The sequence below is a fragment of the Anastrepha obliqua genome, chromosome 3, assembly GCF_027943255.1.
Source record: "Anastrepha obliqua isolate idAnaObli1 chromosome 3, idAnaObli1_1.0, whole genome shotgun sequence".
Lineage (NCBI taxonomy): Eukaryota > Metazoa > Arthropoda > Insecta > Diptera > Tephritidae > Anastrepha > Anastrepha obliqua.
This window is the reverse complement of record NC_072894.1, coordinates 72,375,906-72,394,374: the sequence shown is the minus strand read 5'-3', so window position 1 is coordinate 72,394,374 and position 18,469 is coordinate 72,375,906. Positions and strand designations below refer to the sequence as shown.

General features: G+C 36.1%; 2 protein-coding genes across 2 annotated transcripts in view; one reads left to right on the top strand and one right to left on the bottom strand.

Annotated features, from left to right (window-relative positions):
- Nucleotides 1-18,469, bottom strand: part of LOC129240348 (elongation factor-like GTPase 1) — a 120,954-nt gene that overhangs the window by 36,263 nt on the left and 66,222 nt on the right. The window contains exon 2 of the mRNA XM_054876102.1: nt 1,678-1,862. Coding sequence (XP_054732077.1) covers nt 1,678-1,857 — 180 coding nt within the window. The 5' untranslated portion in view covers nt 1,858-1,862. The remainder of the gene's footprint in view (nt 1-1,677; nt 1,863-18,469) is intronic.
- The window catches only part of LOC129240347 (protein giant-lens), a 55,457-nt gene continuing 51,534 nt past the window's right edge, over nt 14,547-18,469 (top strand). The window contains exon 1 of the mRNA XM_054876100.1: nt 14,547-15,101. Coding sequence (XP_054732075.1) covers nt 14,547-15,101 — 555 coding nt within the window. The remainder of the gene's footprint in view (nt 15,102-18,469) is intronic.

Here is an 18,469-nt window from a genome sequence, read left to right as displayed (position 1 = left end):
GCTTTTGAGTGGTAATGTCCTGAATGTGCTTTAAGATGCAGGACGCAACTTCCTGTGATCCACTTGAAGCGATTGTTTCATCCTATACATACATTTTAGCATTTTCATTGTGGAAATTATAAAACCCCAAATTGTATATATATATGTTGCGCTTATAATAAGCTACCGAAACAGAAAGTTTTGGATACGCAAGTGCTTTCTGTAGATCAAATGGGAAACCGTAATATTCACTCGGGTTATCTTTTGCTTTTTGTATGTCATCTGTTAAACTTTTTCTGGCCTGTTCGGCACTGATAAGATGTGAATCACGAATTTCCATAAGATGCAACTTCTCGTCTTCGTTACTGGATGCTTCTATTTTTAGTTTTAGTGAATCACACTTTTGGCAAGTGTCTTTACGAGGAGTATGAAAATTTAAGTTGAACTCCGTATTGAAAATTTTCCTGTAAGTCCACTCCTTCACACGTGATATATTATTTTCATCACATTTTTTCACATACAGCTCATACATTTTTCGGATATCTAAGTCAGCACTTAAATACTTTCGACCTGAAGTGTGATGTGATCTCGTGTAATGGCTCTCACATGCTGGAAAACTCAGAATATGTTCTCGTACCACTTTAATTTTATCTTCATCTGTTTTTCTAGATGAACCAAGCATTTTGCCACGTAAATCCATTCCAGGTGATTTGGCATTTAAGGCACCGTTTAATCTTCCGTAAGATATTTTAAAAGTATCCAAAAAAAAAATTCTACAAATGGAAACTTCTGAATTCCGTAAATTTATATGATACTTATAACTACATTCTCTCATATATCCTTCTTCATTTCTGGGTCGTCTTTGCTTTATTGATAGTTTTCGAACCAAACCGTGCAGAAACAAATTCTGTTTTTCAAAACTTGCTAATTTCCAAAAAAAATCAAAATTTGCTTTCCTATCTTCATATCCAATTGCATTTATACATTGTTTGGAACAACGGCAATCTTTATGTTCGAAAAGTTTACCACTCACAAGCTTAGACTTTTTTGTTTCATATTCCTCTCCACTATTTCTCTTCATTTTTCTTATATTTTGTGCATAATTAAGTTGATTTCGGCTCCTCTTTCTTGATTTCATGTTGATTTCTTCCATTTGTAGGGGTTCCGAATTCACTTTCACAGTATCAGTTGATTCATCTGAAGACGATATTGCTCTTATTCGTTTACATTTCTTTTGAGCATTACTTAAACTTCTTCGCAGTACAATGTCTACAATTAACTATAAATAGTACGTTTCTACATTTAAATGATTACTTGATCATACCTGAATCGTTATCTGAAGGCATTACAAAATTATTATTTATTTTCCAAAATTTCTCAACGAACTGACTTAGTCGACTATCAAAATGAACAGTTTCCGTATTTTGTTTAACAACCAAAAAATACACTCAATTTTACGAGTTAATTTTCATGGGATACTGCTAATCTCTTCAGATTATGTTAGTTCATTAGGATTAGAAAACAAGTAGCTGATAAACTCGATTTTTAAAAATTTTGACTTAGTCGACTTTCAAAATCAAGGGCTCATATGATGAGAGGTCTACCGATTTAATAAAGATTTATTTTTGGTGTCAAATTTGCAACAAAAAAAAATTAAATGCAGATTTATTTGCTTAAACCATTTTCATCTTGTCTTACCTCCCAATGACTGAACACCAATTGTGGACTAGCTAAGCCCGAGGTTTGCTTGCGTATCTCTTGTGCGAAATTGAACGACTCAATGACTGGTAATATAGCCATTACTGAAAAATTACCACTGCCCTGAGTCAGATCACCAGATAGAATTTTTCCATGGCGTCGGCCAATTACAGCGTACATTTTTCCTGCGAATAGAAAACAAGATTCGATTATAAAACACGCATTAGTACATGCATAAGTATTTGAAATAAGCTTACATTAAAACAAATAAAAACAAATGAACAAATTCTGCTAAGATATTAGTGCTGAAAACTGCAGAGAGAGCGAGTCTATAACTTCTATTAATGATATTGGGGTGAGTCAATTTGTTTTTCACCGACTTTTTTTTTTTTTGGTGATTGAAGTATGCCAATGGCAATTCTAAACAAAAACTTCATGGAAGCAAAGCTGGATTTCGAGCCCCTATATTTTGAATTTTGACTATTTCTAAAGAAATGAAGAACATCAATATCCATATGACTCTGTAATATATACGAGAATTAGGATTTGCGGTAAAGGTGATGGTTTTTCACAGACTTCGTTTTCGTTCGGTGTAGCTCTTTCTTTTCTGAAAATGTAATCAGTAATTAAACTTCGCGATAATGCTCCAATAAATTTTTGGATGAAATGCAAACCGCACAACTTCAAAATCGCATAAAAATAATCCGCATAAAACGAGACCTTACACTACCTATATAATTATGTATTTTTTCTGAGGTTTAGTCAAGTAAAAAAAGCTGATTATTCTGATTATCAAAATCTGAACCAAAAACCAAATTTTCTTAGGCTTAAACATAAGCTTACCCCTAACATCTCTCTAAAGAAGCGAGATCGGTAAAAGAGTTCCGTTATAAAAAAATGTACTTGCTGTTTTTCGCGTTATGCAATTTGTTAGTCTTGTAAGAAATTTAGAATGCGATTTGTAGCAGTGCTCCTCCCATGTACACACCCTAAAGGTCCTAAAATGTAACGTACATTTGCAGCAAACTATTTTCAAAACTCAAAGACGTTTATGAATAAATGGGTGCAATTTATACCGAAGTTAAAAACGTTGACGGATTCTCTGGACAAGCCAAAAAAATATCTCTCCAGAGTAAGATCAGAAGATCAATGATTTTTCGGTGACAAAGCCGAAGCTGAAGCAGTTTTAAGGAGAGGTGGTGTTAAATGTATTCAAAGCCAAGGTCGTTTACGTATAGAAAACCTCAAATCCTTGCTTCCATTATCGCACATTGAAAAAAAGCTTCCATGCGCTAAGGCAAATTCAGAAGGGAATTGAACAATTGAATTGAATCTTTCTTTTAGGCGAATAGTTGCAAACGTTGCAGATTTCAATAACAACACTTCCATGAATTATGTATTGAAATAATGAAATTTTCGTATTATTTATTAAATTTTTCTGTAAAAATTAAAATTCTCGCATAAAGATTTTGATCAATTTGTGTACATATACAAATTAAAATCAGCTGGACGAGGCTCATCCTCACGTTTTGCAAATGGTAGAACATGAAAATTTGACAGTCTTGGTGCAGGGCGGAATAAATGCAACATTATTACATCAGAAGGCCCGGTTATTTGTCGCAGCTATTGAGATCGCCAGCAGTTGTATGCTTCTATAAAGGTGGTTCAACTTAACCATTTCTGAAGATCGAACTTTCTTCTTCAGCATCAAAGAAAATATATAAATAACAATAAGGAGTCATTTCGTATAAAATTTATAATACAAAAGATTCTGAGAGTTCCTTTTTCTGTTCTCTTATATTCTATTCGTTTGTAGGTTGGGTGAGGATAGACAAGATGCTCAGTGATGAAGTTCATTCAGCAGTACAGATATTCATTGTGATGGCCAGCCCTATTCTTACATATCTTATGCTAAATCTCAATCAGCGTTTCCAGGAACACCGAGCAAGAAGAAATTTGGAAGAAAGGAACTAGAATTCTGCATTTTCTTCATTCCTACTGCTCCGACAGAAATCGCTATGTCAATACAATTAATTAAGTTAGTTTTTATGAGAAGTCATATGTTTATTTTTCATTTCGAGCCTCACTAATCGAGCTTCGTGTTTTTCCTTTAACGAGAGTTGTAAATTTTCAGTCGATGCTAATGTTAATATCAGTGACAGATGATTTTCTGTGCCTCACAGAATACACTAGATAAAACTTTGTCTGATATTAAGATAATCAATTCCGCAGTCCCCATATTTAAAGGACCAATTTTCTAGTGGATTGTGCTGAGTACATACTCAGGATGAAGATCAATAAAAATTCCACAAGGCTCATACCTCCTGAGATATAGTAAGAAGTAGCCAAACTGTGCAGAAGATGATGAGATGATTCCACTTCATCATTATCCAAATAGCAAAAGAGGATCGAAGTTATTTTGAATCTTACCACATAAACGCCCATCCAAAATGGGTCCGGCTAAGAAACCCATTATTAGTAGTTGTGGTTCTGTTATCTCTTTTCGTTCGTTTCCGATGTCAGCCCACCTATCTAAGAGCAGACCGCAGATAGTCAAGGAACTCATGCGCACTATAGTATCAGCAAACAAAAGTCACTTCAGATAGCACTGCCAAGGTAGCTTGTCAGATATATTTGCTTGACCTGTTATAAGAAATTTAATAGCGGTCAGTAAAACATGTTTTCTCAGTAAAGAATAGCAAATTTCTAGGTATATTTTTGCTTTGAAGATGTAAAGGCTTTCTAACGAAAGCCCACTGAGTGTTTAGAGGCGGCTAAAAACTTAAACCTTAAACTTCAGATTGAAGAAGTTCAGCTTAAACACCATTCAAGGTCATCTTCTTCCAAGCACCACCCATTGCAGACGAAGAGCTTCAGCGTCCTCGAGAGTCCTGCGTAACCTTGGCACAATTACGTTCTGGATACTGTAGTAGGTTAAACTCCTACCTATCCAGAATTGACCTCGACATACTAAACATACATATGTCCGGTATGTGAAAGTACCCCGCAATACACCAACCATCTTTTTACATGCCCAATCAAACTCACTCATCTTACACCCCTCTCCCTCTGGTCCCAACCGGACTGCTACAACAACAACAACATCTTCGCTGTTCTATTATAATTATAATCAGTGTTGCCACGTCCTTCAGACAAAATGCATCCCAACCTCGCCTCTACAAAAGTGATGCAGCTCTTCGTATTATAATTAATGTAATCCAACATCCATGACCTCGAGATCAGGTTCTTTATATTGGAGAATTCTCGCTCCATGGTTTAAAATATTTCGTCATTATCGTCAGGCTTAAAGCTCTGTTTCTTCTCCGTCAGCAATTAAAACGTGCCCTTATAAACTACCCACGCTTGTAACGAATTTGCCCACTTGCACATGAATTTTATAACTAAAACCAATAAAAATTTTTTAAGGAGCCTTGGAAATGAAGTGAGCTAAAGCTAATTTATACAAAAACTTACAAACCTAAGAATACTGTTACAATACAAAACAAGGCCGGTATTTTTTTTTTACTTACAAATAAAAATATGTTGCAACCGACAAAAACGTCGGAGACTGTCTAAGCACGCGGACAGGAAGCTCTTGACGACCAAACTATTCCTGTTTTTCATTCATTCATTCATTATACAGCATCCAATGTGGTTATTGTTATTATTGTGACCGGTTTGGCATGCGCACATTTAAAACAAATGCAAACGCAGATACAAACAACCAGCCAACAGTCGCAGCTGGAGAGAATCAATCCACAGTGATGGGCACAGCCGTGGGGTTTGGTTATTTTGCCAAGCTCCAAATGAGCTAATGGAGCGCGCTGAAAATAACAACAACAATAGATGCTCGTCATGATATCTGTAGACACATGGGCACACACATACTTATGTATGCATGATAAAGCAACAAAAAACAGCAATATACGAAGTCTTCGAGAAAGAGCCAGCGGCCAGAATATTCTTGAAAGTGTTGAAGCAAGTTGACCGGCGCTGGACCGGACGTTCGTTGGTCGATTGGCAGACGCGCTAACTCCTCTCATCTTGGCCATGGTTGGGTAAACGGGTAAAGCCGACGATAGCGGCAGTGCGGCGCAGCAGGTAAACAGACCATTCGAATCGACGGTAAATAATTTGAAATGGAGAATACCAAATAACAACACGTCACGGCGTACAGAACGGACAGTGGTGGCAGTGACTGTGGCAACGACCACGCGACGCAGAAACAGCAAGAGAAGCGAAAAAAGTATGTTAAAAAGTGATAGAAGAAGAAAATCAAAACATCGGCAACAAAAACAAAGCGCGTAAATAACATGACGACGAACGGACCAAACCAGCCAAAGATGAAACTAAATGAACAACAACAAAAGGAACTAGTTTCCGGTCGTAGTAAAAATGACAAACCAAGAATGTGCAAAAACAATAACAACAACTAAAATGAAAGCCACTCCGTAAAGGAAGAAAAATAGCAACAACAGTTGCATCAGCAAATAAGGCGGGGAAACGCGTAGTAATAAGCGACAAACGCACTCTGGTCGAAGCGAACCGGGTCGGAACGTTGTTGGACGGACAAACACTCGCCGCATGAATGGACAGGCTGATAAATAAACAAGTCACAAAAACTACAAGAACAACATTGAAGTAGAAGTTTTAGCAGATTACAGAGAAGACGATTCAATAAAGTGGAAGCTAAAGGCAACAAAAGATCATCAACAACAGCAATAGCAGCAGCAACGGCCACAATGGAAGAAGCATTGCCATCAAATTCGCTGGTTGGACATCCGCTGTAGAAAAGTGGGTGTACAGAAAACAGCACTACCAAATTTGGCTCGGTACGTACACGCGATCGAACTGCGGACGTAGAATGACCCAAGTATACTCGAATGATTATCGGAGATCGGTCGATAATGTCGGTTAAAGAATATTTATCTAAATGCGACCGTTCCAGCGGATAATGAATTAATGACACAACCTAATAACATAAATGAGTAGGACTCTGTATCCCACTAATGTGTAGCCTATTTTACTCGAAGCATGGACGTTGACGATGACGTTGATTAAAGCCCAAAGTAGAGGTGCCAGAACCAGTACGCTATAAATTTGCTGATCGAACCAACATATGGGCAACACTGTAATCGATTAGAGTTGCCATACTATAATTCCGTCATAACCATAGAGACTTGAAGTTATTTTCTCTGCACTTCGAACTGCACAAATGTGATACTATATCTAAATATCAGCTGTTCATGGCAATGGCACCGATAATTGATGACATAAATATTGCTATGGCTAAGGCTATGGCGGTATGGTAGGAGCTTTGAGCTTAAACAAGTTTGAATGAGTTGGATCAACTCATCAGGCATGGCCTCGTAAAATACACATAATTTGTATGACGGATGTTGTTTCGTAACCAACTTGACTTGAAGATCGGCTAAAACTTTGTATAGCCATGAAATATATATAATATTAGAAAAATCAGTCCAGAGGCAGATCTGGTGTCAACCAACTTGATAGCAAAATTGTACCAACTCACTTCATACGTATTCTTATGCTCTTCCAATCAGTCGTTGTTCATACGCAGTGACGTAAAGGGTTTTTCAATAAGAAGTGTTATTTTGATATTCAAAGAATAATGCTATCTTTTAATGTAAATGATCGGATGTTTATTTCATTATAAAGAGGAAGGTATGCCGCTAATAGTGGAAAATAACATCACGCACCACGACCACACTTACAGGACAATATCCTTTTCATGAAATTTTCCATAACCGAATAGCAAAGTGGCTGCCCTATGCCCTCGATAGCTTCTCGAATTACATCTTTGAGGTCTTGAATCGACACTGGGCTGTTGGCGTAGAAGTTCTCTTTCACGAGAAAAAAGTCACAAGTTGTTAAATCAAAAGTTCTCGTTGGCCAATTGTGATCACCTCTTCGAGAGATAACACGGTTTTTTGCTTGTGTGGCTCGCAGCGCCGTCTTGTTGAAAATAGATGTTGTCCAGATCAATACCATCCAATTCCGGCCATAAAAAATCGTTCATCATCTCTCGATAACAATAGATAACCCCTTTTATGGGAGAACCCTTTCTAAAGGGTGATCAATTTAGAGGTATCGGATTTTTAATTGAAATAAAACAACCAAAATTCAAATTTATTGGGTAATCTTTATTTTTTTTTGTGTAGAACCAATCATGACATTTATTTTTTAAAGATAATCCCTTTTCGGCTGCCGTAGATTTTTTCTAATAGCCGTCGCTCGTCGGCAGAGAATGGCAAATCTCCGAATGTATTTCTACCATGAAAAGCTCCTCATAAAAGCCATTTGCCGTTCGGAGTCGGTTTAAATCTGTAGGTCCTTCCATTTGTGAAAGAATATCAAGACGCACGGCACAAATAAGAACGAGGAGCTTGGCCAAACACCCAAAAAGGGTGTAAGTGCCAATATATATCTATAATCCCTTTCCTATGTTAGTCGCAACTTCGCCGTAGTACGACCATCCGGAAACACCAATTTTGAGTGACTCGCTGGAGGACTTCGGTTGGTATCTCGTGAATAACTTTAGTAAAGTTGGATTTCAATGCCTCAATCGAAGTTGGTTTATTCTCAAAGCATTTAGAGTTTACATACACTCACAAATAAAAGACCAAAGGTGTGATATCCCACTATCTTGCTGGCCAAACCACTGATCCGAGACGAAAGATAAATAGCTCACCGGAACGATGACGCAGCACGGGTTTCATTTTCCAGCATCAAACATTGTTTATCATAGTGTGATAGCATTTACCGTTACACTGTTTTCAACGGATGTAGTGGTGTTCTTGAATGGTTTCCGATTACTCTACAGCCCAAATACGTAAATTTGTTTGATGACGTAGTCATTAACCCTCTATCGAGCAAACTATAAATAATCGTCAAAAAATCATGTAATCATATATATTAATTCATATAACGTTAATTTTGGTACGCTAAAAACGAATTTTTAGTCTATTTTACATTACCTGTGTTTGTCCACTCGCCAGATAACAAAAAAGATAGATCATCTACAAACGGTCTTTCTGGATTAAGCGTAAAAATTAAAGCAAAGAAATTTTAAATTCAATACAATAAGACGAAGTTTTTATCGTTCATTTCACCGTATAATGCTAGGTAACATCTAAAATTGAATGTGAATGATTATTTCACTGTGATGAAGAAACATACCTGTTTTAAATTTTTGAAGAAATTTCTGCAATGTTTGGTCACTTTTTCACAAACTAAAAGATGAAATTTTGTACAAGTATATTTTTTTCGACTGATTTCAACGACGGCCATTACTAAACTGACGATAAACATCAAAATGAAACAAATGAACAGTATAAATGATTTGGAATGGTTCCGTCATAGCCGTTTCAAGGCAGCCATGCCGTCTCACACGAAAAAGAAAATTCCATATAAAACCAAGGAGGGTTTTATGATGACCTTCTGTAGACGGTCTTACTGGATAGAGGGTTAAGCCAAAAATTACAATATTTGTTTGAGTTTTTGGTGAAAAAAGTGTTCATAATATGAGCCCTGTGTGAGTTTTCTTTCCACAAATTGAGCTGTTTCCTTCGCACCTTCTCTCTCAAACGTCGTATTACTTCCAAATAATATTCTTTATTTACCGTAGAACCATTTGGAACGAATTCCGATTGCACAACATCATGATAATCACAAAAAACGAGTAGCATGACTTTCACTTTGACCCACTTTGACGTGGTTTTTAGGGTTTCGGCTCATGTAGATAGCGCCATCGAGTTGCCTGATGACTGGTTTGCCTGTCAAACTCATATACCCACGTCTCATCACCTGTTATGATGCGCTGGATAAACGTTGGGTCTGATTCACTTGGTCAAGCATGTCTTTAGCCACCTTCTTCCGTTGAATTTTTTGAAAGAAATTCAACTCTCTTGGAACGAGCCAAACTTAAATGATGGTTTTCCAGCCATTTCCTTGACTTTGTCGACGTTTTCGTCCGTTGAAGACGTTGGTGGGCCACCAGATCATGAACTAGTTCTCGGCCCTCTGCAAAAGCCTTATACCACTCATAGACCCGTGTTTTTGATAAAGCGCACTCACTATACGCTTCCTGCAATATTTTCAACGATGCGACACACAAAATCCCATTCAAAACACAAATTTTAACACAAATTCTTTGTTTGATATTTTTATCCATAGTGAAAATCGCAGAGTACACCTGCGGATGACTGATATAATTAAATGCCAAAAACAAGCTAGTTGACAGATCACGCTCAAACTCTGCGACACTATAGAGGACAGTTGTACCAACATTCCAGCAAAAAAAAAAAATTAAGACATATGAACAATTCCCGATATTATATATATATATAAGTATATATAATTGAAATGTTTAACTACAGTTTAGCGCAAACTTCAAGGCTATAAATGAGCAATTATCACGTGGAATAATTTAATGTTTTCCCCAAGCACCTTTTTTATATATTTAGATGGTATAGTTTACTTGAGGAAAACTAGGAGAACAATAGACCTAGTGGAATCCTAATGTAACAATACCTATAGGAACCAATATTACAACTCACAATAGCCTAATTTTTAGCGACGATTTTAAATCTGTTACCGAAATTTCTATATCATTCCAATGTGAATGTTATTTCCATTAATCCCGAGTTCCTATGTCCCCGAATCTTTGGTCGACCATATATGTAAAGGGCCCGCCATCTATCGTTACGGATTTGAAATAATACCTAGTTATTTGAAGAATGGTAACACTTAGCTGTCATCTGATTTGATTTGTTTGTGTATGCGCTCAAAGAATGCTGGAATATATTGCGACATTACTTTGAAAATCATGGTAATATGGCAGAATGTGTACGAAAATTACGTACGGCAATGGGAAGAAGAAAAGCACCGAATGAAGCGTAGGTGCGTTACTTTGCGAAAAAAGTAAGAGAAACTGGGTTGCTTATTGACAAACCAACGCGTGACCGACGAAAAACCGTGCGTACACCCGAAAATATTGCTGCTGTGGCCGAGAGTGTTCGTGAATCACCAGGAACATCAGTTCACCGTCGTTCTCAACTATTGGACATTTCGGAGACATCATTGAGACGAAAATGTGTTGAAAAATTGGACCGATCGTATGGGATGGTGCATGGCTAGCCGAGGCAGCCATATGAATGAAGTTGTGTTCCATCATTAACCGGAAGGATTGTACTTCAAATTAAAAAAAAACAGTTTGGAAAACTATTGAGTAGTTTCTTTTTTATAGCATTTTTAATTCCGTAAAGTTATATGGCGGATATATATATACCATCCTGTATATTAACCATTCTACTACTACTCATACATACGTATATCCTACTTATTTCTGTGGAGGTATTCTAGACAGTTAAACTTGTGCCAAGGCATCCTAGTTTTAGTCTGTTTTATTCATATCTAAAACTGTGCGTTTACTATAAAGAACTTGATGACCTCGAATGAAAATTTCTTCATACGTTTTTCCAACAGATTTCCATAAACAACTGGCAACCCTACAAACGGACACTTTACGGCTGCGCAAAAGTGAGCTATAACAACCAGCCACTAGCTAGCTAAAAACAGTAATAAAAATAATTTAACCGCAAGCACTGCGGAGAAAAAAAAATAAAACGCTCTACCTCTACTTCGTTCAGAAGTGAATAAGAATGGTACTGATGTTGTGGTGGATGCTGTGAGCCAACAGCGGCGACAGCAGAAGCAGCAGCAACGACAGACTCTTACACCAATGTAATATTCATACATATATACATATATGCAAACATCCAATTGCTTACAATTCATTCATATATTCGAGCGCTCATTCATGAAATGTTTCTTAAACAAGTGGCAGAGGGGAGCGGAAACGTATGCATGTGTTTGTATGCAGTAGTGAACAGACGGCAGACGTGCAGCTGCGGCTACGACTCTGCTCCGAGTGCTGCCCGTTTAAGCAATACGGTGAAGGGTATATGTATATGGCAGACATAAATTGGAATTGCATTGATCAGGTAAACAACAGCAACAAAATGTGTGTGCATGCGAGAGTGCGCTGGTGTGGCTGTGGCCACGTTGTGCGCTTGTATTAGTTTTCATTCAAGTTTTTCATAGTCGTGTATACGTTAACCGCAAGCACGAACAGCACGACCACCATTGCGACGAATGATCGCCCATTGACAACGGCTACTACCACGACGACAGTAAGGCATTCGTTGCTTAAGCGCTGGTTGCGTCGTCGTCGCTGTCAACGTCATCATCGACGTAAGACACTATAAGCATATGCATGTATGTACGTACTTTGCGACGAACGATAAGCAAATGCGAACATTGCTGGTTTTTGTATCTTTCAGTTTGTTTGATCAGTTCGAAAAGTGAAGTCGAAGTGGCAAGCGAAATATTTGTGTTTTAATGAAACGTTACAAATTACAACACTAACGAATACGAAATAAATTAAATATAAATCCGATTGGTATTAAGGAACTAACTGTATATACACGCATAATTTCTAAGGACTTTGAAAACAAAGACTTCTATTGAAAGAAAATTGGATATTGAGATTTTTTTTTCACGAAAATCTCATTCAACGACATTCTCAGTGGCGAAGTGAAGTTGATTTTCGCGCCGGCGAGGGAGTCAAAGCTCTACCAGCGTCGTTGTTGGAATGAGTAGTTGTTATTGCTGCTATCGTGTGCGATCAATGAAGTTTTTCATGAATGAATGAAAACAAGTTGTAAATGTGCGCGCGTACCTACTTCATTCAATAAATACTTGGTGACGACTCTACCTATGCTACACATGTGTTTGAATGCATGCCTGTGTGTACATATGTGTGTATCTATGTATGTAGTACCTATCTATAGTAGTTATTTTTTCAACGACTAGTTTTTCGAGTTACGCGGCTCGCGACCAAATGCGCCAACGACGACGACAACGGACGTGATTTCGATCTATCGAATTCATGGGTATGTGAATAGGAACAAGTGTATGTATGGATGTGTTTATGTACAATCGAAGCAAAATTTTTGAACAAACTTTTGGTTTTTCTTTTCGAAGAAAGGACATTTTTGTGCGCAAGAAAAATAGATTTTGAACGACTTTGATAGAGTATTTACTCAAATTCTAAAAACCAGCCATACTAAAGAAATATCGAGACAACAACAATTCACTGGTTGACTGAATGACATAATGTTTAACTAATTTTCGATTGCAATCAGGCGGAAAATAATTTAACTGGCGCGGTAATTAAACGATCAAGCCTCAGAAAACAAAACAAAAAAAAAAAACCAAAACACCACAGCAGATTTTAATCTCTAAAAACACAGAAGAAAGGCAACAACAACAAAAACAAGAAATATCGGAAAAACACAAAACTATTAAAAATAGAATACATAATTAAAACAAATAAAGAACTTTGGGTTCTGCATAATAGTTTTTAGTAAGAGACAGTCAATAAATTTTGTTTACAAAAAAAACCCAAATAAAATGCCGAAAGACTAACAACTGTTTACAGAGAATACTTTAGAAACAAATAAAGAAAAAATTATAAAAGTAGTTGCAAATAAATTATCAAAACAAAAAATTTTCATAAAAGTATATAGGTATAATAACCGTTGCAAAACGAAAAAACAAAGTAAATTGCGACTTAAAATCTATAGGTAATTAAAAAAGTCAACAGAAACAGGAGTAAACAATTTTTGAACAAAATATTTTTCCTTTTTACGAAATTGTGGAAGAAAACTACTTAATAAAGAAAAGGAAACTCAGATATTATTTTACTTCTTTGTAAATAATTCAACAATCCACATACAAAACAAAAATGAAGACCAAAGAAAGCAAGTAATAATATAAAAAAGTGTAGTTTAAAATAAGGAAACTCGAAAAAAAACATCATAAACAAAATTGTTTACTATAGGAGTTCAAGCCGAAAAACAAAGCGTTTGAGAATAAAATTTGGGAATAAAAATTCCAAAAACAATAATAACAAAATTGAAAATACAATAACTATAATTTTAATGGTAAAAACTAATTTAGAAAATAGTTCTAAACGTTTTTTTTTTCTTAATGGAGAAAAAAATTTAATTTGAGTTTTATAAAAAATTTTATAACAAATACTTAAAAACGTATGCATACACATACTCGTATATGTATTTAGATAGTAAAATAATTTTAGAAGTGTCAAAGATTTTGCACAAACTTATTTTACGAATATTATATAAAAAAAAAATTATTTAATAATGGGCGAACCCGTTGCCGAGGAAACTTTCAGGAAATTGTAAACTGTGCAGAAGCAAAATTACAGATTTGCTGAAAAGTTGTTTCACATAAGCACATTTTTACATAGCTCATTTATACATACATACCTACATGCATACATTTGAATGAATGCAATCATAAGCTTCCATTGTAAACATATATTTATGTATGCAGGCAGCAACAACCACACAGTAAACCCAACCGTTTTCAGCCAAACAAAAATCGTTTAAAAATTGTATTGATGCGAATCGAGTGCAGTTTGCGATTGCATAGAGGTGCCTATATTTGTATATAAAATTGTGCTGACGAAACGAATAACACTGCAGTTGCAAGCAACCAAAAACACACATACAAACAAATTACAAATAAAACAAACTAACAACAAAAATTGCAAAAGTTGCGCCAAAAAAAAAGCTAATATACTGCAACAACAACAACTTCTATAATTATAAAATAAGAAATCAGCAATAAGTCACTAACCAGTGAATGAAATAAGAAAATATAAAAAAACTATATTGGAATAAAATCAATTTTCGTTCCGAAACTTAAAAAATAAAAATAAAAATATAATATATTAAATAAATAAAGGGAAAAAAAACAAAATGTGGCCACACACCATCCTGGCAGTGTTGTTGTGCTCCCAACAACTATGTACCGCTTGGTCGACACGTCTACCGCTTGAAGTGTACGAGCTGACGGCAACAGCAACAGCAGCCGCAGCAAACAGCGCGGCCGATGATAGCAGCATAAATAATAATACCCGACTTAGAAGCTTGGAATATTCCACAGCGAATGCAAAAGCGTATGTGCAACAAGCGGCAACAACAAAAACCGCATCAACTATACAACCGATTGCAACAGATTTGCATTATACGGCAGCAGGTGTGCCGCAACAGCATCAACAACATGAACATAATGCGGATCATCGCCGTTCACGCCAGATGTTGCAGATTATCGAACAGCAACAACAACAACGTGAACACCAGCAACACAAATATCATCGGGAATCTCTGCTGCAGCAACAACAACTGTTAAAGCTTTCAAAATTCACAAGCCCTTATGCAGTATATGAGAAGGACGACAACAGCTATAATAGGCAGCGACATAGTGGGGCACATATTACAGCTCAGAGCGTCCGCATACTCTATCAAGTTGGGGTAAGTTTAAGCAGGATAATAAACAAAAATCTATTCCCATGGTTTGCTATTGAAAATAAAAAAATCTTTAGCCTTTACTGTTTAGGCTGGAATACATAGTAAAAAATTGAATTGTCGCTTTGCTCTGTCGCTCATATCTTCAAGGAAATATGCGCGCGTTGAATGTCCTTGGATTGATCTATTGGGTGATGAGTAATTGCGTGACAATTGAAAGGTAAATAAATTCATTTAAAGGTGTGTTGCTCATTCGCCACGAAAATTTTTATATATTTACAATTTTCTCCTGCAGCCAACCTGCAAAACGAATTCCCGAAATCGGTTATATTTTGCATTTACTCACAGTTGCTCCATTTTGTTTCATTTTATTTGTGTATCCGGCAGTTGAAAGTTTCGTTTTACTCAAGGCGAATCCATACAAGGTGATAGCAGTGGTACAAGAACAAAATTTGCAAGTTTTGTTTTTTTGTTTGCACGTACTTTGTTCTTGCAATTTGTTGGTTTCTGTACACAAAAACTCAATCAAAATATAAGCAAACAAGCAAAAGAACAACAAAAATTTAGGTAGTATGAATGCGGCGCGGTTTTATATGTGTATTCCTTAGTTGGACGTTTCTCAAGTACTTCCCAGTGGCTCATGCCCAATAGGATCTTTTTTTTAATCAAGTCACATAAAGTTAAGCGCTTTCAACTAAAATCCGTTGTATCAACTCAAGTAAGATATTTTGAGGTGTTGCTTACCAGATAAATTCCCAATCTTCTTTTGGAGGTCGCATGCAAAAAGAATACAGGTTATATTGATAAAAAATCAGGTTGTGAATGAATCTCAATTGCTGATCGCAGATCATTTTGTCAGTTACGGATTTTTATTGTTCAACATTCCATTAGAGATCAATAGCTTTTTTTCGAGGATAAAATATAGGCCGGCGGCCGCCGTACCCGAATGGGTTGGTGCGTGATTACTATTCGGAATTCACAGAGAGGTCGTTGGTTCGAATCTCGGTGAAAGCAAAATTAATAAAAACATTTTTCTAATAGCGGTCGCCCCTCGCCAGGCAATGGCAAACCTCCGAGTGTATTTCTGCCATGAAAAAGCTTCTCATAAAAATATCTGCCGTTCGGAGTCGGCTTGAAACTGTAGGTCCCTCCATTTTGTGGAACAATATCCAAGACGCACACCACAAATAGGAGGCGGAGCTCGGCCAAACACCTAACAGAAGTGTACGAGCCAATTATTTTACCTTTTTTTTTTAATTAATTAAGTCCGATAATAGTTGTTAGATTTTTCGCATTGGGGGCATTACATACGCCCGTGATCTTTGAATTTCAGATTCTGTTGCTAGTTGGAAATTTGATTGTTTTTAGGATGAATTTGAAGTGTGTGGTTTTACAAAATGTAACTTTTTTGCCAGTTATGGCTTATTAACCTTTTGAGTAATGTTTTTCAGGGATTTTAATTTCGAAAACTATTTATTCTAGAAAACAAATTTGTTAGCAAGAATTGTAGGAAATAAATTAAGGTTTAACATCGATTTTATTTATTCACTAATCTTAACTTAAAAAAATATGTATATATATGTAAATATATTGTGCAGATTTTCGACTGAGTAGCCAGTAATGTGCACGAAGTTTTAAATCCAGTTGCTTACGCTTCAAGAATATATGTGGAAGCCATGTTAGCCTTCTATCGAGTTGAATACCCAGGTATTTTGCCTGATCAGATTTAGGTATTTGGCAGTGATTTTAAGTTACTGGAGGGCGTCTTTGTGGATTGTGAAAGTTATCTATACTGATTTGGTTTGGTTGGCTTTTATACGCCACTTGTTCAATCTGGTATTGACTTTGTCACGGTTGTGCTGCAGTCGCGATGAAGCGGTGGAGGCAAGAGCATTTTTGGCGATTACAACCATATAGTCCGCATATGTCGCTGTGGGTGTACTTTTTGCCAAGGATAGATGTATAGGACCAGTCCAAGAACACTATCAAGGCACGCCTGCTTCAATTTCATGAACAAAAACTTCAAAAACAACTTAATTTTCACAAGAAGTTTTCTACTCTCTAGGTATGTGTGTTGATTTTGTAACAAATATCATATTCATCCAAGTTTTAAACTTTATACAAGATTTATAAAAATTCTACAAATTTTCAGTATTCAGTATAAAAGTGGCTACGTAGCTACGCAGTTTTTCCCAATGTAGTGTAATAAATAAGTTTTATGTTATAATTTTCCAACGGAATGTACTCGCATAATATAATAAATAATAGGTACTAACAGCAGAAAAGCTTACCCTGATTCCTGCAGGGTAATGCATTCAGTTTGTTCAGCGATGCGATACACAAAAAAGGGAATTTTCTGAAGTTTAATGTACAATTGAGGCGAGGAAGAACTAATGAGGCTGCGCCCTTGGTCAAATGGTCATGAAATAAGAATAATAACAAGAGGAACAGAGTGTAGATCCGGCATTCCTATGAACATATAAAAATGTGTGCAAGAATGAGCTTCGACGATTTAAACAGTATATGTATCATTTCATTGGAAAAGTTGGCTAGTGCCTTATATTTAGTAGCAACATAAAACTCTTAGATATGTACATATGTTGTTGCAGTTGTTTTTTCTCCTTTTATTTTCTAACAAAAGCAGTTGTAAGTCGATATCAGTGTCATCTGTAATTGCATTCGTCAGCGAGCATTTTCGAGAAACCCCACGGCAGCATGCATGTGGATCATAGAATTATTATTAAAGAGTCGTAGACGAATTGTGTAATGCATAGAAATAAATATGTAAAACTTGAACTTTCAACCCCTGCTATAATTGACTAAAGGTGCCTACGATGATAAGTTGTGTTGTTGTTGCCCAAGCTCTATCTACATCGTCATAATATTAATTGACAGCATTTAATTGAATAAGAAGACAAAAAATATACTATACATGCATGCGAATGCTTTAGCACATGTAGATGTGTATGTATGTATGTATCCATTATGTATGTGTAAAAAACTAAAATACATTGATGGAAAAAAATTACTAGCGGTTGAATATAAGCCTAAATTAGTTAAATGAAAACAAAAAATTTAAAAATTAATAAAAAAAATTTTAAATTAATAAAAAAAATTAAAGCTAATTTTTTTTTTTTTCATTTAAAAAATTAAACACCCTATATCGACAGAGGCTAAAAATAACTAAGTATTCATTTTCTCGCTAAAGCTAAGTGGTGGCGAATGTCTACATTGAATGCGTAGATTATTTGGATGTATAGAGAGTTCAAATGCAACGAGGAACTGTGGCACCCACTTCGAACACTCTGAAGATCAACAATTGGGAACAAGTTATTAGGCAACAGAAGAAAAGCGATTAAAACAGCAACATTAAC